Below are 23,850 nucleotides of genomic sequence, written 5' to 3'. Positions count from 1 at the left end.
TATTTTTGCCTATGGTGTTAGAAAGTGATCTAGTTTCATTCTTTTACAAGTGGTTGACCAGTTTTCCCAGCACCACTTGTTAAAGAGATTGTCTTTACTCCATTGTATATTCTTGCCTCCTTTGTCAAAGATAAGGTGTCCATAGGTGTGTGGATTTATCTCTGGGCTTTCGCTTTTGTTCCATTGGTCTATATTTCTGTCTTTGTGCCAGTACCATACTGTCTTGATGACTGTGGCTTTGTAGTAGAGCCTGAAGTCAGGCAGGTTGATTCCTCCAGTTCCATTCTTCTTTCTCAAGATTGCTTTGGCTATTTGAGGGTTTTTTTTGTATTTCCATACAAATTGTGAAATTATTTGTTCTAGTTCTGTGAAAAATACCGTTGGTAGCTTGATAGGGATTGCATTGAATCTATAGATTGCTTTGGCGTAGTGTACTCATTTTCACTATATTGATTCTTCCGATCCATGAACATGGTATATTTCTCCATCTATTAGTGTCCTCTTTGATTTCTTTCACCAGTGTTTTATAGTTTTCTATATATAGGTCTCTTGTCTCTCTAGGTAGATATATTCCTAAGTATTTTATTCTTTTCGTTGCAATGGTGAATGGAATTGTTTCCTTAATTTCTCTGTCTATTTTCTCATTATTAGTGTATAGGAATGCAAGGGATTTCTGTGTGTTGATTTTATATCCTGCAACTTTACTATATTCATTGATTAGCTCTAGTGATTTTCTGGTGGAGTCTTTAGGGTTTTGTATGTAGAGGATCATGTCATCTGCAAACAGTGAGAGTTTTACTTCTTCTTTTCCAATTTGGATTCCTTTTATTTCTTTTTCTGCTCTGATTGCTGTGGCCAAAACTTCCAGAACTATGTTGAATAGTAGTGATGAAAGTGGGCACCTTTGTCTTGTTCCTGAGTTTAGGGGAAATGCTTTCAATTTTTCACCATTGAGGATAATGTTTGTTGTGAGTTTTTCATATATAGCTTCTATTATGTTGAGGTATTTTCCTTTGCTTTGTTGTTTGCTTTTTTTATTCTGATAGAAATCGCCAAGACTTCAGGATTAAGTGTGATTTTAGTGGAGAAAATTCTATGCAAATAGAAAATGCCTTTTAAAACTTTTTTTTTTAATATAAATTAATTTAATTTTAGGTTAATTACTTTACAATATTGTATTGGTTTTGCCATATATCAACATGTATCCACCACAGGTATACATGCGTTCCCCATCCTGAACCCCCTTCCCTCCTCCCTCCCTGTACCATCCTTCTGGGTCGTCTCAGTGCACCAGCCCCAAGCATCCAGCATCATGCTCTGAACCTGGACTTATTTCTAGGGAAACAATTATCTTTAATGCATGGCAAATTTTTGACACATTGAAGAGACTGATAGGCAATATGTTTGAAAATGTCCAATAAATCCATCAAATGTACCATCTTAGACTATGTTCACAAATAACATTTTAGATTTACTGTTTTTTTTTTTTAATGAAGAGTGAGCATAAACATTTCTTTATACCAATGAGGGAGAAATAAATTTTCCTGAAGTTATTTATCACTGTCATTCAGAAAAGTCGTACTGTGTGAGGGGCAAATCCTAAAAATAATATCCTCATTCCAGCAGAATCTCAACATGGGACATCAAGAAATTAATAGCTTTTGTTCTGAGAATACATGATGGGGATAATGAGAGAAATAAAAACTAGTGATATACATACTTCCCAGGGACATAAAAACGGTTTGTCAAAACCAAGACTTAGCTTGCCAAGAATGAAAGGAGCCAACTGTGTTGAAAAAAGATACAGAAGAGTCAGAGAGGAAAAGGAATTTCCTGGGTTTTAGGCCATGCTCTCATGCATCTTTACTCTGCTGTTGCCAAGACTGGTTGTACATGCATAGTGTGGGTGAATACTCATGGCTTGATAGGAGTCATAAAGAGTCCCCATTCAAGTATCTTCCCCTTCAACCAATTTCTCTGATGTCTGAAGTCCCATATTTAGAAATACGATATTCCCAGGTGATGCAGTGGGTAAAGAATCTAATTGCCAATGCAGTAGATGCAAGAGACACAGGTTCATTCCCTGGGTTGGGAAGATCCCCTGGAGGAGGAAATGGCAGCCCACTCTGGTATTCTTGCCTGGAGAATCCCATGGACAGAGGAGCCTGGTGGGCTACAGTCTAGGGGGTTGCAAAGAGTGAGAGATGACCGAGCACACGCACACATGCCTCTGTAAGGAATTAGCGATGTGCAGAGAATACAAACACCTCTTGGGAAGGTTCAGTTCAGTTCAGTCGCTCAGTCGTGTCTGACTCTTTGCGACCCCATGAACTGCAGCACGCCAGGCCTCCCTGTCCATCACCAACTCCCAGAGTTCACTCAAACTCACGTCCATCGAGTCGGTGATGCCATCCAGCCATCTCATCCTCTGTCGTCCCCTTCTCCTCCTGCCCCCAATCCCTCCCAGCATCAGAGTCTTTTCCAATGAGTCAACTGTTTGCATGAGGTGGCCAAAGTATTGGAGTTTCAGCTTTAGCATCATTCCCTCCAAAGAACACCCAGGACTGATCTCATTTAGAATGGACTGGTTGGATCTCCTTGCAGTCCAAGGGACTCTCAAGAGTCTTCTCCAACACCACAGTTCAAAAGCATCAATTCTTCGGTGCTCAGCCTTCTTCACAGTCCAACTCTCATATCCATACATGACCACTGGAAAAACCATAGCCTTGACTAGACGGAACTTTCTGCTTTTGAATATGCTAGTTATCCATTTTTCTTCATCAACAGTCTAAGTTTAGTTTAATGTAATTGCCCTGTAACAGCATGCATAAAAAGCTAAAACAAAGCAGTTCAGAGCATTGCCTGAAAATCTGGGATCTGGAGGTTAAAATAAATAATTTTTTTAAATAAATAAATGCATAGTCCTAGTTAGCTAAAGAATCACCAAGAGCATAGGATATTACACAAGAAAGAAAGGATTAGCAAAAATCATCCTGAAGGAGAAAATGACAATGAAAAAGAACATTGAAGATAAATCTTATAATCTTACATTAAAAAAAAAGAACCTTCCTTTCTTACATGCTGAAAATAACAGAACTAGAGCTCATCAATGTTTGGACTCAAGAGGGAGGGGATATATGTGTAATTATAGCTGATTTGCATCATTGTACAGCAGAAAACACAACATTGTAATTTTCCTTGAATTAAAAAATAAATTAAAAAAATTGTAACCTGAAGGTTTTTCCTGTGCCAGCAATCACAGTGGTTCTAAACCAAAGTTCTGACTACAAAAGAAACAGGAAAGAAACGTCGATGAGATTTAGAAATCTAAAAAGGATTTATCATAAAATTATGCTGAATCTGTTTAGTTTTCTAGTTATTCCAGAAAAAGTCCCTTCTTGTTATGCCCTGCTACACTAATTGAACAATGGTATTAAACGTTTCTGTTGTATAAACATGTTGTACAGCTTCATGTGCACAGAAAGAGAATGCACACTTGATGGATAGCTAAGGCGAGGATACTAGCACTTGTGGCACCTGTTTCTAGAAGTTTAAATCACTCCTGAAAATCATTAACTCCAGGAATCTATTGTATGCTTCATGATACAGACTGAAAATTGATTTGCTTCCATGGTCTTTGTGAAAGGCATGACTTTATAATTGTCTTTAAGATCATCAGAAAATAAGTATTTTGTGCCCATGTTAACTGAAAAGAAGAAAATGACCTTTATATCTGACGTAAACTGCAGGAGGAAGTTACAAAATTTGCATCCTTAAAGAACTTTGAGAGAACAGATTAGATCAGTAGTTTTCAACAGAGAGAAATTTTGTCTCCCCCCTCTCCCTTCTTCTGGCAACTGACTCTAATATTCTTGGCCTGGAGAATCCCACGGTCGGAGTAGCCTGGTAAGCTATAGTCCACGGGGTCGCAGAGAGTCAGACACGACTGAGCGACTTCACTTTCACTTTCCCCTTCTTCCCCCTCTGGGATATTTGACAGTGTCTAGAGACATTTTTCGGAGAAGGCAATGGCAACCCGCTCCAGTACTCTTGCCTGGAAAATCCCACGGAGGAGCCTGGTAGGCTGCAGTCCACGGGGTCACAGAGAGTCAGATATGACTGAGCGACTTCACTTTCACTTTTCACTTTCATGCATTGGAGAAGGAAATGGCAACCCACTCCAGTGTTCTTGCCTGGAGAATCCCAGGGACGGCAGAGCCTGGTGGGCTGCCGTCTATGGGATCACACAGAGTCGGACACGACTGAAGCAACTTAGCAGCAGCAGCAGCAGAGACATTTTTGGGCTTCCCAGGTAGCTCAGATGGAGAAGAATCCTCCTGCAGTGCAGGAGACCCTGGTTCGATTCCTGGGTCAGAAAGTTCCCCTGGAGAAGGGATGGGCTACCCACTCCAGTATTCTTGGACTTCCCTGGTGGCATAGATGGTAAAGAATATGCCTGCAATGCAAGAGACTGGGTTAAATCCCTGGGTTGGGTTGGGAAGATCCCCTGGAGGAGGGCCTGGTACCCCACCTTAGTATTCTTGCCTAGAGAATCCCCACGGACAGAGGAGCCTGGTGGGTTACAGTCCTTGGGGTTGCAGAGAGTCAGACACTGAGCAGGTAAGCGCAGTAGAGACATTTTGGTTGTCCAGCTGTGGAATCCAGTGCATAAAGCCCAGAAATACTGTTGAATATCCTACATTTCACACTAAAGGCCCCCATAATAATAAAAAAAATAAAGAAAGAAAGAAAACATACAGTCACAAATGTCAGTGGTGCCAAAGTTGAGAAACCCAAAGAGTTCCTTGTAGCCTTAAGCCTTAAAATCCCATCTGATTATAGCCAGTTCAAGGTGACATGATCAGTGTATCTAAAAAAAAAAAAAAAAAATGAATTCTTTCATGCCACCAGACTTTTGAAATATTGTAGGTAGGTCATTGATTCAGTGTGCCAAATAGATGAATCGAGTTAATCCTACATGCATTTTTTGAAATGGAGAATATCTTAATCATTGGGCAACTCTGGCACAGAAATGTACTTTCATTTCCTGAATAGTTGTCAGAAGAGAAAAAAAAAAACAGATTTCATTTTTTTACACAAAGACCCAAAGAAAAGATCTATGTTAATATGTGGCTCAAATAAATAACCGTTTGTAATTTTTTAGCCACAAATATCTTCAAATATCTTAGTTTCCTATGTACATTATTTATGTTTTTCTAAAACTTTATTGCCATAACCTATTACATTTTTACCATATATAATAATGGATAATTTCTTTTCATTGATTAAAAAAAAAATAGTAGTAATTGAGTATAAAATTCCAGGGAGCATTTTGCTATACAACCTATGTCTTCAAGAAACTGTTTATCAGAGTGACTTGAGAGCTAGTCAAGTACTGGGTTGTCATTTTTTTTCTTCCTTCCAATGCCAACTTAGATCTTAAAGTATTACCTAAGGTTAATGAGAAGGAATTCTGAAGACTGTCACTACTAATACTAATCACTGGTAGAAATGCACAGTAATTGTATTGACTGCCTGGTGGGAAGGGATACGAGCAGAATAATCTTGAAAGAGTCTGTTGGTTGACTGTTTTGAGGGAAGTATATTTGGACACTGTTATGAGGAAGTGAGGTAAATTGTTTGTTGTCTGATTTTTTAGCTAAGAATGAAACCTTGGCATTGCCTGCCGAATCTAAAACACCCGAGGTAGAAAAAATTCCAGCACTGCCCATAACAGGTAATGAGATCCCTATGTTTATTAACTTTGAGAAAATACATAATATATTTTTTCAAATATTAAGTGATTGATAAGCCTGTATTTTTTTTTCAGTGAAGAGCCGGTAGGAAGTTTTTTTTGATCATAAGCACACAACAATAGGAGACGCTGGGTCTTTAATGTTCAGGGAAACAACAGATGCAAAATGAACAATTGAATTATATAACTGATCTGTAACAATAGAACCTGCATTATTCACTCCAGGTGAAAATTGTTACCTCAACGTTCTGAAATATTTTTATACTAAGATGTAATACCATGGTTTTGGCGCTTTCCATTTATAAGAAGACATGAGAGCATTTTTCAGTTCTTCACTTTCACAAATGATTGGTTTAAAAAAATACCATTATCCATACTTTGATATCTATGAAAGTACCCTGGAATAATTTAGTAAATGGCTCTTGAAGATTAACAACCTTCATGAAGAAAATACATAATAGCTCATTTTTTAAATCCTTTAAAGAATAAATTCAATGTGCATTTTCCCCAGTTTATCAACCATTACTAACATTCAGCATTTTTTTCTGCGAACAAACTGCCCAAGTCCAGCCCATCAGGAAAACACTGTTCTCAGAGTCTTTGCCAGAGCAATCAATACCACCTCATTCAGGACTCTGTGAAACAAATACCTAGCAAGGATTCCCCTAAATCTTCATTTAGCAAAGCAACTCCAATCTAAAGTGAGTTTTTAATCATAAAAACTCACATAAAACTGCTGTAAATTGAAGAATCAGTGATATTTACCTTGTACTAAACTCTGACTCATAACTTATACAGAGAAGATAAAGATTGGTGGGGAAATAGAATGACCTGATTTCAATAAACTTATTCAAGTAGAAATATTTCTGACAGAGTAAGAAGTATTCGGTCCTGACTGAAGGTGAGAGATGGACCTTGCATCCCCTCCCTACCTTCATAGAAATTGGAGGAAAGGTATAATCTGAGGCTGGAGTAATCCATTTGAATGAAATTCCTAGGTAGTTTTCTGACTTGAGTCTAATTGGTAAATACCAAAAAAGGATAGGCATGACCCAGTGGAGATTCTGTCGACTTTTCCTAATGATGCTTCTCTTGGCGTAGTATATGATGAGGGCATCTATAGATTTCTTAGTTTTCTGCCAAAGCTTCCTTGGGACTTTCCACTTCAGAAATGCTTAGACACACTTCGTAATTTATTATTCACTTTTATTGTATTTCATATCCTTACCCTACAAAATTCTGGAATTGTGTAACTTACAATTCATGCCAGATTTCAGTGATCCTGGTTCTTATTTCTCAAAAACTATTTACCTGAGGGTCATCTTTGCCTTTGATCTAGCACTTGAAATAACTCTGTGACTTAGCACTTGAATCCTTATAATTTCAACCCACTTCTAAGCTTTGCATGTTCACTGCAGTTTGGAAAAGAGAATTCTTATAATGTAATAGTTCTAAATAAATCTTTTTGCCCTGGGTCATTCTTTTAGCTGCCCATTTATTAAGTCATTTAATAAATATTTATCATGTGCTTGCTTATTATTCTCCAGAGTTTGTGCTAAGTTCTGGAGATAAAGAGAAAAAAAGACACACAAGAAATTATGAATAATCTGTTAATTGCTTCCATGAGGGTCAATTCCATGTGCTTTTTGAAATACCTGGAGAGTGGACAAACCCAGAAGGGAATGGTTGAAAGGAGGTGTCATGTCAGACCCTAGGCCAAGCTGGGGAGCCCTTACCATAATTAATTTGAAAAGAATTGGTCTGTATACATGTCGGTTCTAATTCTAAAGGGCAACAGCAGTAGCTTATGGTCCTGAGTTGTTTCATTTTATCTTAATTTGTAAAGCCATCTTTTTTCCCTTCCAGTGACTCCTGAATCAGTCCCAAGAACCACTAAGCCCACTGTGTCTAGTGCACTAGACACTTCAGAAACAACACTGGGTAATTCTCAGAAGTTTTTTTTTTTTTTTCTTTAAAAACAAAAACCACCCCAACCCTCATAGAAAAATAACCTCAGTGTCTTGGCTTCCTATCCTCCCCACTTTCTTTCCTCCCTTACAGGCAGTAGTACATCTTCCTATTTCTTGGATCAGTTCCCTTAAAGAGTTAACAACATGCCTTGATCCTGGTGACTAATATTTTGGGCAGCTCTGGATGTTAGATGCTAACTGCACACCCTTTTTACCAGCCTCTTGGGAGGCATAGAAAACCAGAATGCCAGCCCTCTAATCTACAAAGCTTGGAGGGGTGAGAGTCAGGACGGTGTCTGTGCTTCCCATTTCAGTTGGCTTTTCCTAGGCTTATGTGTAGTAAACTTAAGGAGACTACTCAAAAGTGTAATGCTTTTTACTAAGAATTTCATGTCATGCAAGTTAGCTGTTTATTGGCCTGAGAGAATCTAAGTTGCTTTATTCTCTTCTTAAAAAACATTTTAAAAAGGAGAGCATGTACATATATTGTTCTGTCCTTGTGATGTTGATCTTCCATGTTACACCATGGTCATTTAAAGGTAGACCTTCAAATTAATACAACTGTGTAAAAACTTTCCAGGGGAAGCCAGCTATTTCCATGAAAGGTATCAGCTGCCCAGTGTACCCTCCATTATGAGTATGCCTCACACGATACGGTTAAGTCAAAATGTCAAATCCTGATTCAGGGTGTTTCTAACTGAATTCTTCTTTATTGCAGTTCTCAGGGGAAGGACCCCCGGAACATCACAAACTATTTTAATACCTAGGTTTGAATTGCCACTGAGCACTCTAGGTAAAAATTATTAAACACTACAGCTTATTATTTCCTTGGAAATTTTATGCATGCCTGAAAGAAACCCTTAGGCTAACTCATTCAAATTTATCTCCTCACAGAAAAGTAGGGACACATGGCTTATAGAACAATAAATGCCTGAATGCCAGGCCCTTAGATGCTATAAATTCTTTATTTTATAATTTAGGATACTAACTAGTCATTCTCTATATAAATCCTTTGGTTGTTTTCCTTGGGAGTAGTCATATTTTGATATTATATTTGACTCTTTTAATTCAAAATCACTGTCACTGAATAAATTATTTTCTGTATTTTTCCAAAATAGCTTTTTACTCAAATGTTTCTCTGGAAAGAGAAGATATATTTATGATATTTCTATAGACTGCTTCTTAGAACTTGAATGTGATATCAAGGAAGTTGTTGGGGAAACAAGTATAAAGACATGTAATTACTGCAATTCTGTTTTTAAAGCTATTGGAGGAACATTGTCTAGTTCAGATGTGCTTGATTTGAATTTAAACAAAATATATCTGAAAGCACATATATGTATTGCAGAAAAAATTAGAACACTAGTTTAATAGAGAAGAAGAACCCAAACTCCTTAAATTTAGTGGCTTGATTATAAAAAATAGAAAAAAGCTGTCTTATATCTTCCATCACTGAAACACAGGAGTAAATATATGTACTACTAACAGTCCCTTACTTTTCCTGAGTAATTTTCATTTTTGTGATTGTTTTTTGTTTCTGCAAGCTTGAGATTTTAAAAATCTTTCTCTTACTTGCACTTCAAGTCATAACATCTCTTGTGTATTTTGTTGCAGCTCCGAAAAGTCTTCCAGAATTTCCTCAGGCAAAAACACCTTTCCATTTTGAGAAACCTGGGGGCACCTTGGGTAATAACAGTACCTTGAATCTCCTGTTCAGTTGTGGGTGGTGACTGCTTAATTCTGTAGGACACGTTTACTGGATCCTAGCTGTGCCAACCTCAATGAGCTGATGATTTCAGTCTGACTCAGCCAAACAAGTGGTTGACTTTTTTTTTCTCTGATTGACTTTTCTACAAATTCAATAACAATTTTTAGTCTGTTAATTCCAGAGAGCCAATTTTGTTAGTCTTCTGTCCTTAGAAACATTAAGAGTATGACACCAAACTCTGGTCTCTGTCTAGTCCCTGTTCGAATGCTCTCTGAATGAGTGTAGTGTATTGATTGCTTCTTGGTATGTAATGATGTTTAGTTGGATCAATGTGTGTTTTTTTATTTCAGGCTACTGGTAGTCATTTAACGACACAAGCAATCTATTTCTGTCTCTCTATCCTCTCAAAAAAACCAAAATTTTCAGTGAATTCCATTTCTTTTTTTGCTGTAGCTTCAAGTGAAAAGCCAGAGATTGTGCCTACAAGTAAAATATCTGAAGATTCCAAAATTCTACCACCTCAAACTGGTAATTACATTTTTTTTAATAGATTGGAGCAACAGTATTGAATAACTTCTCTTATTTTTATTTCTATAGGTTCTTTAATTGATTATCCATATATTTGTAGTAAATGGTAAAGCTATAATCTATTCTTGGTGCTTAGATTAATTTCATTTTTCTCAATACAAAAGCAAAATGTTTTTGCATTTGTTCTAAAGATCTGTGTTTTAATGTCTGGATATATAGTTAGAAGTCTGACTAAAAGATGAACTGCAAGTTGGCTCATTGGATTTCTAGAGATCTCTTTTCTGACATGAGAACAGTAACAAAAATAAGCTCTATGGTAGTCTTATTTAACAATATGAATTTAATATTTCCTTTCAGGTAGATATTTGCTTCTTTTTCAATAAAATATTCAGTGAACATTTGAGAGTTTACCACATGCAAGATATTATTACTGAGTCCTAAAATCTGTAAACATATTGTAATTTAGAGGAGAGACCACAGGTCTTAACACTAATACTGCACCTTGGTTCCAATTCTGACTTTACTACCAACCACATATTTTAGCTATTTTTCTCTGCTTTTCTGGATCTTGGTTCACTCTTTTGTAAACTGTAGCAATCGGCTTTTTTCTCCTGAGAATTCTTGTGTTCTAACACGAAAACTGATTGAGGGAAATAGCTTTCCTATTCAAAAAATAGATTTTTTTTCTCAAAAATTTTTACCTTTACATCTTTTCTTTGATGTCTAGCAGTCAACCAAAGAAATTATTTAGCATGTGAGAAGTGTAAGAAAGCCTCATAAACCACTTTGTGTGATTACTTCCATGATTTTTGTTTCACTTATTTTTAATTTTGTGAACCTTCTGGTTGTGATTCTTTTAGCACCTATAACTAGCATGCAATGTAGTTAGACATTCATGTAATGACATTAAACACACCACCATTCTGTGATATTCTTCAGGAAGGAGTTCAGCGTATGACTGGTTTGAGAAAGGATGAGCACGGGCTTATGGACACATAGATCTTAGTCAAATTATCTTTCTCTGGTGAGCGTAATGGATTCACATCTTAGCAAAAGATACAAAGATGGCATCAAATGAACTAAGTGTGTCTGTTACAGTCTCCCCTAGTTTTCCCAAGTGGGAAAACATCTGTAAGTTGGCTGTGGGTGTTAGCCAATCTAGATAAGCCTTAAATTGGGTCTTTCTAAGCCTTAATTCCCCATGTCCCTGCCCTTAAAATTCTACTGCAATTACTAACTGCTGGTGCAAGACTACCTTCAGAACCTAGGTTACTTGAGTATAAAATTGGGTGGTTTCATACTCCACCACGGCACTGACTGTGGAACAAGGCTCATCTGTGGGCGTGTGTTCTGGTTTATCTGCTCCATTATGGCAGAGCTTACCTGACACCCACCCAACCCCCCATCCTATACAAGCATCACATCTACCAAACCGAGGACTGTTAGGGCCCACTGAACTATATACCACCTAGGTCCCTTTTATCTCTTAACTTTCAGGTTATAAACATGGGGACATAGATTTTCCTGGGTTTCTCTTGACCAGCCTCTATATTTTTGGTGTCTATGATTATTTAAGAGCAAACTGACCAAAACCTCCAGGAAACCCCTTCTGTGATTTTAATGCCTAGGATACGAATTATATATAAAGCCTGAATTGAAGTGAGCTTTGGGGAACAGGGACAATATGCTGGGAGGTGAAGATTGTGAAGTTACAAAGAGGATACAGATAGATGAGACTGGAAATCCCAATAAAAGAAAGGTTCCTTTAATTCTGGTTTTGCCCTGGTGGACTATGAATAGAGGCTAATGCAGCAGGAAGCAGTTTATTATTCAGCTGCCTCATTCCTGCCAGGTCCACCTTAGGATGCCAGGGAACTTTCAAAAGCCATCAGCTGCCAGCTGTGTCTAGATGAAGTGCTGGAGCAGGTCATGGGCTGTAAGGGTTCAGTAGATATGGTTGCAGGCATAAGAATCAGCCACAGAAACTCCCTAGTCTGCCCTTGGAATATTGAATGGTTATGTCCGGGCTACTTGGTGTGATGTTTGGACAGGCAGCATTGGCATCACCAGGGAACTTGTTAGAAAGGCTGAGTCTTGGGCTCTACTTCAAATCTAATGAATCAAGATCTGCTGTTTAACAAGATCTCCAGGTGATCTGTATGAGCATTAAAGTTGAAGAAGCACTACCTTTTCACTGTAGTCTGTAATATTTCCCATGGTGCAGATAAGAAGCATCAAATGTGGTCAATTACAGGACAGTGGGCCAGAGAAATCAATGTAAAGTTGATTTCTCGAAGTGGATGGTTAAGTATTTCTTGTTTCTGCTAAGGCTTTTAACGCTCACATCTACCTCTTGTTTAAGCATTCTGTGGGATCTTCCTAACATGTTTGATTTCAGATTTTAATATGTGTTATTTGTGATTTTAAAAGTTGATATATTCACACGATCCTTTCATTCATTTCAGCCTTTGTTTCTTCATTGATTTTGTGAATTTATACATGCACTAAGTTTCTATTTCCTGTTTAGTTTCAACATATATGATTATTGTATTTTCCAGTTACTCACATGGCTTCCTAATGCAATTAGTTGAGAATTAAGAAGAGAGAGGCAGAGATAGTACTTGAGTGCTGGTACATAAAAACATTTGTCTTGTTTTTAGTTGTTGTATCTTGTGAAGAAATTATATATTTCAGCTGATATTAATCGTATTACAGTGAAATGAACACATTTTGTTTTCTATGTTGAAATACAATGCATCTGTATTTACTGTCAGTTACCTTCAGCTATATTTGAACAAAGTTAAGTTTATTTATTTATTGTAACAATGAGATTGTAGACCATGAAAAACTGTAGGTCTCTTAGTAAGAGGATGTTGGAAAGGGTATCTTATGGGATTTAGTCTTGTGTTAGGTTATTCTGGGGAGGGTTTAAAAAAGTGAAGCTTTGCTCTGAACTGGATATTGGTTGAAAATGGGAGGAATCTGTGATAGAAAATTTTAATAATTCTTAACTAGAAGGCAAGAAAAGAGGAGTGAGACTATAGCTGTGATTGATAAAGATATTAGCCCGGATATGAGGACAGTAATTTTTGTGTCCTTGCATTTGTGTTCCACACAGTTACAGAACGGTCTTGTTTTTGCCTTGGTCCATCTTGGTCACCAGGTGAACTTGTCTGATATTGGTGTTCTCAACTGCTGATGTCCAGTAGGCAAACACCACAGCCAGGCTATGAGTGCCTGGCCAGCACTTGGATGCCAGAGGCTGCTTGTCTCTCCATCAACCATTAAACATTTATCAATACCATTTGTGAAATTCATTTTGCTTCAGAATTTGCTAGATTCGTTTTCCACATTTACTTCATACTCTGTATCAAATGATCCAAATGCATACTATCATAAAGATTTCTATATTACTTTTGGCTATAAAACCTATGTGGAAATTCTAACTTGCATATTGAATATTGGAATCATTTCAATAGTTGATGGCAAGAGTGGGACAGGGTATTTGGAATTTGGACTGTCCTAGGAAATCTGAGAAGTGCGGTCATCAAACCTATTCTTCCCTACTTGTAGCCTATTGGCCCTAATGCTTCATTAGCACAGCATTTTGTGATCTCATTATTTGGAATTTTACTTTGTTTAAACTTCCTCTAATGTATGTTTAAGTAGGGTTGATTGATTTTGACTTCCTTGGAAAATCCAACTTTTCTTAAAATTCAGAAAGGAAATTATAAAGATCTGCTCTTTCACTATATGCCAAAATGTAAACTTATGTATAAATTCTGTATTATAAAAAAAGTTGGCCACATTTTAGAAATACTTAAGCGCTTATAACAATCACTTAGAAAAGCCAGTCTCTCTGATGATGCAATTGAATCAGTCTTATGTTCTATTGGAAAGTGGCCAGTTGACCATGATTTCTATTACTATAGAATGAGCTCTGGGAAAGCTCTCAGGACCTTTACCCCGCGCTGAGTTGTGGGTCTGCATGCATGTGTACAAGCTTGTTGGAGTACTTCTTCACTGGAATAATATGATTTTGTATTTGCATAACAGTTTTATGTTAAGAGATTCAAAGGGTTGTACATACACCATCATATCAATCTTTGAGAAGTCCCTGGAAGCAAAGGGAGTTTTGTTCAGTTGCTTAATCATGTCTAACTCTTTGCAACCACATGGACTGCAGCGCACCAGGCTTCCCTGTCCTTCACCATCTCCTAGAGCTCACTCAAACTCATGTCCACTGAGTTGGTGATGCCATCCAACCGTCTCGTCCTCTGTCATCCCCTTTTCCTCCCACCTTCAATCTTTCCCAGCATCGAGGTCTTTTCCAGTGAGTCAGCTCTTTGTATCAGGTGGCCAAAGTATTGGAGCTTCAGCTTCAGCATCAGTTCTTCCAGTGAATATTCAGGACTGATTTCCTTTAGGATGGACTAGTGTGATCTCCTTGCAGTCCAAGGGACTCTCAAGAGTCTTGTCCAACACCACAGTTCAAAAGCATCAATTCTTCAGCACTCAGCCATCTTTATGGTCCAACATCACCATTTTCTTTTCATGTACTTTTCTTTCTTTTTTTTTTTTTTGCATTTTATTGAAGTGTAGTTAATTTGCACTGTTGCGTTAATTTCAAGTGTACAGCAATTGATTCAGTTATACATACATATTCGGTTATATGTATGTAATATATATTCTTTTTCAGATTCTTTCCATTACAGGTTACTATAAGATACTGAGTATAGTTCCCTGTGCTATACAATAGATCCTTGTCGTTTACCTATTTTATATACAGTAGTGTGCATCTGTTAATCCTAAACTCCCAATTTAATTAATAGAAAGAAAAGAAGCAAGAGAGAATAGAAGGACACCAAATGATTCTTGGGTCTTCATTTCACTTGTGTAAAAACGTCTAAGGAGAATCAGTTCAGTCGCTCAGTCGTGTTCGACTCTATGGACACATGTCTAAGGAGAATAGACCCGGACATATGCAGTATACTTTGAAGAGATCCTGCAACCCCATGGAAATAGCTTGATGTCCTATTAACCCCATGACACTGATGGTAGATATCACATGACCACACTGATTGGGTTGAGTGGGAAGCCTGAATCATGCTATTAACTGGATCCCCAGCCCCTGCCTAGGGCAGAGAGTAAAATGACACCATGACCAATGCGATATGGTCATCAGAAGTGGGAGAGATAGATAGATACACAGACAGACAGACAGACAGACAGACAGATATCTTATTGCAGATGGAGCAAATGCATGATTTCTAAAGCCCATATATGGTTGGAGAAGGAGGATGGCAGTCAGTGTTCTGTTTCTGGCTTGCTAATGCTCTCAGTGTTAAGCCTCCTTAATTTACTTGGTCATCCCCTTAAAAGACCATCATTTAGGACCAGGAGGGATCTGGAACCTTAATCACATAAAGAAATGGCTTTTTTATATAACCCAAGATGATCCATTGTGTTTATTTGCATTCTTAGAAAATTTTCCTGCCTGTTCTTCCCCCAACATGTCCAGACAAACTGACTTTTCCTTCTAACTGTTCTGTAACTTATTACTAAGAGGACAGTTCCTTCTGGCCTAATTATTTCCCCTTGAGCAATAAACAGTTATCTTAGAGACTTCCCTTGGCAGAACTGAGGATAGTCTACCTCCGTCTACATTAGAATCCACTTTGGGAAGTCCCTTTAGGAGTTTACTGCTATTTTCAGTGTTTCGTTCTTTCAGTACATTTTAGAGCTTTAGTAAATTGCTGTATGCAGTCAAGCTCTAAAAATTATTTAAAGACTTGAAAGCTGAAGTGAACAGCATGTTCGAGGAGTGGTATACTGGTTGGGAAGTTTGGGCCACAGGAGGTGTGCTCAGTGGTTGAAGAGGTTGAACTCTACTTTTGGGCCTTACTGTCTGCCTGTGAGGTGTTGATTAGCATAAATCTGGCCCACCCAACTGGATTAAACCTAGAGAAGAGAAAACATAGGAGTAAATGGTGGTATTGATGCTTTGTGATCAGGAAAATAAAATTTAAGTGTAGTGAATGGTTTATAGATTTACAGTGGCCTGTTAGAGATTTACAGCGAGTCATTGGTTTGGCTTCATGAGTATTTTCTTGTAGGCAATATTTTCACAAATTTCAAGGCCAACTAGAAAGGTATTTTATTTTTCTAAGAAATGTAAGAGAGCTTTATGTCCTTATTTAAATGGTACTCAGAACTTTGCGTATGGTGTTTATAAATGCTTTTCTCATCCAGCTACATATTGCTGGCCTGTTGTATTTTCCCCTTGTGTCTTCATATATATGTTAGGGTTCTATTTCCATGGCAGGGTATGACCACACAAACATATGAAAGGTAATTGTATAGTAGAGGAAGAGATTTGTGCGCATACATATGTATGCTCTAAAAATAAAGAGTCTGTTCATTTATTCTCATGTATCCTTACTTAAAAGCATAAACTACCCAACTGTTAAACTCATTGCTATTTGTTCACAGTAATGGAAATCTTGCAAATTAATTTCATAAAGTCTTTCTGTGTACAAGGTTCTGGAAGTACAACCTTGAAGTATGTAAAGAGTGTAACAAGCACAATTTCTGTCCTAATGAGGTCATGAGGTTTTTCATATACGAATTGATGTTTAAAAAGAAGTCTATATATATGCAATGGAATAGCACTCAGTCATAAAAAGAATGGAATAATGCCATTTGTGGCAACATAGATGGATCTGGAGATTATCGTACTAAGTGAAGTAGATCAGACAGAGAAAGACAGATATCATATGATATCCTTATATATGGACTATAAAAAGTGATACAAATGAATTTATTTACAAAACATAAAAAGACTTACAGAAATCAAAAAGAAACTAATGGTTACCAAAAGAGAAGGAAGGTGGGCCCATGCTAAATAGAATGAGAAATATGCAGAATTTGACCACTAACAAATGTCTCCACTCCAGTGAATCTCAATTTTAATATCTAGAAATGGAGGTACTACCCCATTGACTGTAACGTGGGGTTAATGTCTACCTCACCTATTTCTCAAGGATATTAAGAGAGTTAAACAAGCTGATATGTGAGAAAGTGCTGTCAAACTATAAAGTCCTATGCAAACTGTAAAGTACTAGCCAGACATCATGATGGTAACTTTTACTAAATAGAAAAACTAAACTAGTTTTTGTGCAAATTACCTCAGTGCGACTGTTCTTCTTTGGAAATGTCTCCTAAAATTGCCATCTGACTTCATTTATGTATGTACTCTTTGAAGCTATGTGATTTGGAGCTGGCATGCTTCATTGTAAACAAATAGCACTAAGCTCACATCAACCTAGGGATTCAGTTCAGAGCAAGAAGGACTAGAGGCCAGTCTTTTAGTGATTGCTTCAGTCTTACTGAGAAGACCAGTAGCCCACGGCCCAAGCTCTAGCACCTACATCAACTGTCCTCCTTCAGCCAGCATTAAAATATGTCATGAAGTCTTTTAAAATTAATCAAAATTAACATCTTCTCTTTTGTTTTACCTTTTCTTTTAAAAGCCACTTATGATGTTTTCTCAAGCCCTACAACATCAGATGAGCCTGAGATATCAGAGCCCCACACAGGTATACCCAGCCTCTCCATTCTTTTTTTTGGATGCCAGGTATTCTGACAATTTTTGCAGAGTGAAAAAATATACTCTCTAGAGCTCCACAGGAGAAAGGTGGCAGTCTTTGTCAGGGAGATGAATTCTGCCCACTTCTCCCACTGAACAATAATATCTCCACGTCCTCCAGTAAATAAACTCTGCATATGTGGGACATGCAGAAAGATTAGGTTGCCTTTCCGGCGCACTAAATAATAGCCTAGTGCTCTAGTGATCAGAATCATTCTGAAAAGGTTTTAGAATTCGGAGCTTTCCCTGGAGTAGTGGTTCTCCATAGGGGGTGATTTTGTTCTTTTCCCACTGAGAAAATATTCAGCCATGGCTGCAGGTATTTTTGGTTGTCACCAGTGGGGAAGGTGTTACTGACATCTAGTGGGTAGAGTCCACGGATGCTGCTAAACCCCTGCGATGTACAGGAAAATCCCCACAATAAAGAATTCTCCAACCCTAAAGGGCAGTAGTGCCAAGGTGACAAATCCTGCTCTAGAGCAATCATGCCACTCATTTGTCTACAGAAGTTCAGTTGGGTCTAACTTTGGCATTCACTTACTGCGCCACCTATAGTGAGTTTAATTCAGTCTGATGGTTTCTTCTAGCAAGTATTTTGTTATACACTTACTAAATTAGGTACTGCAGGAAATTCAAAGTAAATAACACTGGTCTCTGCCACACAAAGACATATGTCTGGTATTTTGGGGGGTGTGTGTAGCCATATATGGGCACCATGATAAATACAGGCAAATAATTTTAAACAGCAGCAGAAATTTTTAAAAGGTGAAACAATGTTATGAGCAGATTCAGCTAGCAATGAAGAAACAGAGGGAAGGAACCAGGAAAAAAAAAGTTGAAAACAGTTGAATGTATGAAACACTGTTTTATCATGGTTTCTAATGTTTGAAGTGTATATGTTTTTAAACATGAGCTCATCTTCAGCTCCTAATGAATCACTAGTTTTAAAATGTTGGTCAGCAATCTCTCAAGTGTTCTTGATATTTTTCCCCATTTGAGCATAATTTATTACTCAGGAATTTGTATTTTATTCCTGGGGCCTTCTACTGCTTTTATAAATGTTGACATTTATTCCAACAGCAACAAGCGATCCACTTCTGGACTCTGTCCCACCTAAAACTTCTAGAACTCTTGAACAGCCAAGGGCAACACTGGGTAATGTTTTTAACAGAAAAATTCTACTTTGTTTTCCATCAAAAGAAAATCCATGTGAATGCCTTTCTTCCAAATGACCATTTCATTCCATCACATCTAATCATTTATTTCTTTCCTTTTTCTGAATATAATATATATTTTTCCCTACAATGCAGGCATCTTATGTTCCATTTGAGGCTCTCTCTTTCTCTCTCTCATTTTTGAACTGTAATGAATGATATTTTTTCCATCCTTAAAGGAATGAAAAGCTTTGAAAATTGCATGGACATCTTCATCATCATTCCATCCCATCCATCTCATATGTTTGTGGCCTGTGTCACCCCTCTTCCGTGCGCTCAGTCTGCCTGGAGTCAGCTACTGAACAATTTCATCCTGACCTTTTCCCCACTTTAAATTGTCTTTTCATCCAGTAGCTTTCCAAGACAACGTGCATTTTTCATCCTTCATTATGTCCATTTAGCATGTGCTTTGTATCACCATCTAAAAGCATGTTAAAGCTCTTAAAATACCTCATTTTAACTGGAATTACTTGGTGGGATGGGGTGTTTGTGTTTTCAGCTCCGAGTGAAACACCATTTATTTCTCAAAAACTGGAAATCTTTACCAGTCCTGAAATGCAGCCTACAACACCTGGTAATTAATGACCTCTGTATAGTTATGTACTTTGAAAGAACAGATAAAGAGACAAAAAGCAGAAGTCACACTGACCTTCTCAGAATATTTTCAGTAGTAAACATTTCCCTTCATTCTCTACGATGAGACTCTTCAAAGAACTGGGTTATCTGTCATTCGTAGTTTTGTGATAATCCTTGAAGAATTTCCATAATCCTGGTATCTATTTTTTAATTGGGATAAAATTAATATATAACATTGTTAGTTTCAGGTGTATGATGTAACAGTTCTGTCTTTGCATATATTATTTTGAAGAATGACTCCCTTTCTATAGTTCTTTCAAATTTACAAACCAGAAAATAGCAGCAAAATCATAGATGATAATTCTTTTAAAATATGTTTCCTTCAATTAGCATATTAGATACCACTTGATCAGACTATTTTTCTCAAGATAGTCTAAGGAGCACCAAGTGGGCTCTACAGTCCTGGATATGATGAAGAAAGATGAGTAAAAGAGAGTAAAATAGCTTTCAGTCTATAATAGAAAATTCCTGAAATAATGAAGTTCATTAACTCCTGATAACGTTAGTAGTGAGCTATAGAATTAAAGAGTTCTGAATGTTCCATTCTCTAAATCTCAAATATCTGTGCTTTTCCCATGCTGTTGGATAAATCATCTTTTGAATAATTAACTGTACCTTGTGTTCTTAAATCCTTCAAGGGCCCTCCCTTTCCAGTACACTTAACTGAAAAATGTGTCTTCTCATACAAACATTTAATTTCTTTTGGCTCAATCAGTACTTATTGAACACCTATGCTGGGCATTCTAGGGATATAAAGAAATAGAAAGGAGTTCTTGACCTCAAAAAGTTTGTAAGTTTACAGTTACAATCTCATTGACCCCTGGGAAATATCATTTACCAAAGCTATATTAAATCTTCTTTCAGCTCCCCTGCAAACCACATCTGTCCCTTCTACACCCAAACGACGCCTCAGGCCCAAAACACCAAGAACTAAACCTGGTAAATAACTGTCTATTTAACCTTTCAGGATATTTAATTCCAAGTAGAAATGTCCATGTACTTATTATAAAGAGAAACAATTCTGTAGATTAAAGATGCTCTATAAAATTTGGAATTAGCTGAAGATGAATAATTAATGTAAAAAAACAAAAGTCAAACATTTTCAGTAAGATTTTACTGAAAATTATGTGAATGATATTCTTTTTTTCTGGAAATATTCTTTTTAAATCAAAATAATACATAGAGTTTTTTTTTAGGTACTTCAAGTCTTAGACTGAAAAAGAGGAGTCTACTGCTCACCTTCTTCTACCCCTGAGACCCATTCTCCAGTTCTTTAATATATTTCTTTTGTATTTAACTCCACATTTCTAAGTAACAATGCTTATGCTGCTATTTCTTTTTAGATCAGTTTTAGTGAATGATGTTTTTTACATGCGAATTTTGGTATAAACATAGAAACAGTCACATATAGTGATTTATACGGTCCCAGTGAAACATAATGTCATTTATTTTCCTGGCCAGGCATCTATATTTAAGTGTTTATCAGGCTGACAGTTCCCATATTTGTTGCCTACTGTGTTTTCAGTTTTGCACTAGGGTGATGGCTGAGATGCAGAGACTGTGACTCTGGCTATCCAGTTGCTCATAATCTTAAAAAAGATAATACATCATGAATGATGAGAGCAACATAAGATGATATAACCTGCTTGTAAGACTCTCTTAGAGTAGAAGCTCAGAAAAGCAAAGTAAGAGTTGAGGATATAAATATCAGAATATGTGTCAGGTTTAGGCAGAGGAAAAGGGAAAGGGAACAGCCTGTATTATGGCACAGAGTTGGAGGTGGAGGTAATTTATCAATCTGGAGGTGCTAGTCTTCATTGTTAGAGTGTACACTCAGACTCATGCTCAATAACCAGGCTTTGATTATTCCATTGCTTATTCCAGTTTTTTTTTATAGCCTATACTATTATGAGAATTTTAAAATACTTTACCCCAACTTTTACTCACTGCATACTTTGTGAACACTGACTAAATATGACAGGATTTTAAAAGGGTCATTCAGTTCCTCTTTAGAGGATTTTTTTTTATTGTTTCTGGAGTATGTTAATTTTTTTTCTTTTTCCCTTTCCATCACCAGAAAGAACCACAAGTCCTGGAACAATTACACCTAAAATTTCTAAAAGCCCTGAACCTAGACGGACAACAATGGGTAACGATGTGTCCTTAGTAGATGTGTTAGTCCATTTCACCACAGAAAGTCCAGTATGCCAGCTTTTATGCAATGTCTCAATCACTGTTCGAACTGGATCATTTCAACAGTACTCAATATCTCATAGAGTACATCAACTCCATGGCTTTCATAGTTTTGGATAGCTGGCACTGTGGTTGGTGGATGTGAACTCAGCATTTGTACCTTGGAAAGCTGTGTCTTATATATACTTCTCCATTTTAGGGGGTAAGGCCCTCAAGTTCAATTTCAAACTTCATTTAGAAAAACAGCTTTCTGTTATGGTGTTAGTAACATTTCTTTACGCCACAGATCACAACATGATACATATCAGTAAATATTACTTTTGAAACATTTCTTTTTTCGAGTGCTTAGAAACTTAGACATGGCTGAGAAATGTGAAATAAGGTGCAAAGTCATTACACTAATTTTCATCTTTTAATCCTGGGTTAAAATCACTGTCATATTTTGTATAGTAATGGTGACTCATGGCAAAGCCTTTTTTCTTAAAATGCTTTTTCAAAAAGATGAAAATTTATTAGTATATTTTCATTAAATACTGCTCTATGAAATACTATTTTTTTAAAGTTTATTTTCTAATGGAATATTTCCAAAATCATCCAAGATGATGAGTTTATAGCACTTGAAGTATAGGTTTTCTTTTTGTAGTTTCAGACACAGAAATGTCTAAATACTGATTTGATGATCATTTTGTTTCTTTATTTTTCCAGCTCCCAGTAAAACACAATTTATTTCTTTGAAACCTAAAATCCCTCTCAGTGCAGAAGTGACAGACAGCAAACCTGGTAATTACCCTGAGCTTTGTTTTGATATTATTTCAAATGTAGGGTTGAAAAATTGTTTTATGCCACTCTTTGGAGCAAAACCTTCTGATTCACACTTTGGTATTTGACTCATCTTTCCATGGAAAGAGCAAAAATGTGATGAAATGATGTCATTAGAGCCAGCTCCTCTGATATTGTCATAGCATCTCTTTGAGCTGTGTGGTGTTTCATTATGTGCATGACCATCACAGAGAAAGCACAGAAAGAGAGTGGAGGAAATGATTGAGAACTCCTTTGTCTAGGACTGTGAAATAGTTTCCAATACCAAAGTTGCTGGGAGTTCAGATCAGCAGCCTTTCAGCTGAGAAGTGGAGAAGTCTTTCCATCCCCTCAGAACTCTGCCTTGTTTGGGGCCTTCTCAGCTCTCAGCGTGCATGACTAGTAAGGGTTATAGTCTGCTAATGTTCCATGACTTCTTTCTAAACTGGGGCTGATTTCTGAACACTGACTTTTGTTTACTTCTCAGGAGACATTAATTTGCTGAAGAAAAGTAGGTGTTTTGTTTTTGTTTTTGTTTTTGTTTTTTGCAGTAAAGGGTTATTCTATGTATATAATTAAAAACAGATAATTCCTTGCATAAGGATTGCAGGACATGTTAAATAATTAAATCTTTCTTTTTCTCTATCTATACAGAATCTATATAATAGTCTGAAATGTTGATTTATGAGATTATAAGGGGAACTTTGTCACAACTCATTATTGTCATAAAAAATTTAATGCCTTAGCTTTGGGAAGAATATATTTCTCACTGTAATATGGATTTTTCATTAATGTGTATTTACAGAGTAGGATTATTAAAGCAAAAGGTTGCTTAAGTGGGCATGGTTTGTCTTTTTGCAAAGACATGGGTAAGGAAGGAAAATGGAACTGCTCAGAAAGAGAATTCTCATGACTCCTTTAAAAAAGGCAGAGAGATTTCCAGGTATTGTAGGCATCAGAAGGAAAGAAATTAGGGCTTAGGCAAAGGCAGTATGGTTGATGCCATGACCAGGAGTGAGGTTTCCAAGTCAGAGAAACTGAATGAAGTACTCTCACTAAAAGAGGTTGTTAGGAGAAAGAAGCATAGCTAATAAACTCAAGGACTCTAGGGGTTTAACTCAAAAAACTCTGACAGCTGAGAGAAGGGTTTCCTGTACATTTATTTAAAAATTATGCCCAGAGGACTTTGGAATAAGGTAGTAACTGTTACATTTAGGCTGTATTTTGAATAGGGTCCTCTAACCAGGTAGACCGAGAAATATTACATTATGTTTGGGTCACCAGCTTTAAATATTTCTCTAATTATTTATGTTGTTATAAGATAAAATTTAAAAACATTGAAAAAATGTCTCTAAATGTTAATTATCATTTGCTCATGATAAGTTATATTATCAATGTTA

At 36.9% G+C, this 23,850-nt stretch overlaps 1 protein-coding gene across 1 annotated transcript in view; it reads left to right on the top strand.

Annotated features, from left to right (window-relative positions):
- ABI3BP (ABI family member 3 binding protein) overlaps positions 1-23,850 on the top strand; it is a 286,106-nt gene that overhangs the window by 139,934 nt on the left and 122,322 nt on the right. The window contains 11 exon segments of the mRNA XM_052643965.1: positions 5,660-5,737; positions 7,622-7,696; positions 8,444-8,518; positions 9,340-9,411; positions 9,887-9,961; positions 17,494-17,559; positions 18,690-18,764; positions 19,323-19,397; positions 20,324-20,398; positions 21,537-21,608; positions 22,358-22,432. Of these exon segments, the coding sequence (XP_052499925.1) occupies positions 5,660-5,737; positions 7,622-7,696; positions 8,444-8,518; positions 9,340-9,411; positions 9,887-9,961; positions 17,494-17,559; positions 18,690-18,764; positions 19,323-19,397; positions 20,324-20,398; positions 21,537-21,608; positions 22,358-22,432 (813 nt within the window).

The sequence above is a fragment of the Budorcas taxicolor genome, chromosome 1, assembly GCF_023091745.1.
Source record: "Budorcas taxicolor isolate Tak-1 chromosome 1, Takin1.1, whole genome shotgun sequence".
In the NCBI taxonomy this organism is placed as follows: Eukaryota; Metazoa; Chordata; class Mammalia; order Artiodactyla; family Bovidae; genus Budorcas; species Budorcas taxicolor.
Note: the sequence above shows the minus strand (reverse complement) of the source record. Positions and strands in the feature narration are given on the sequence as shown.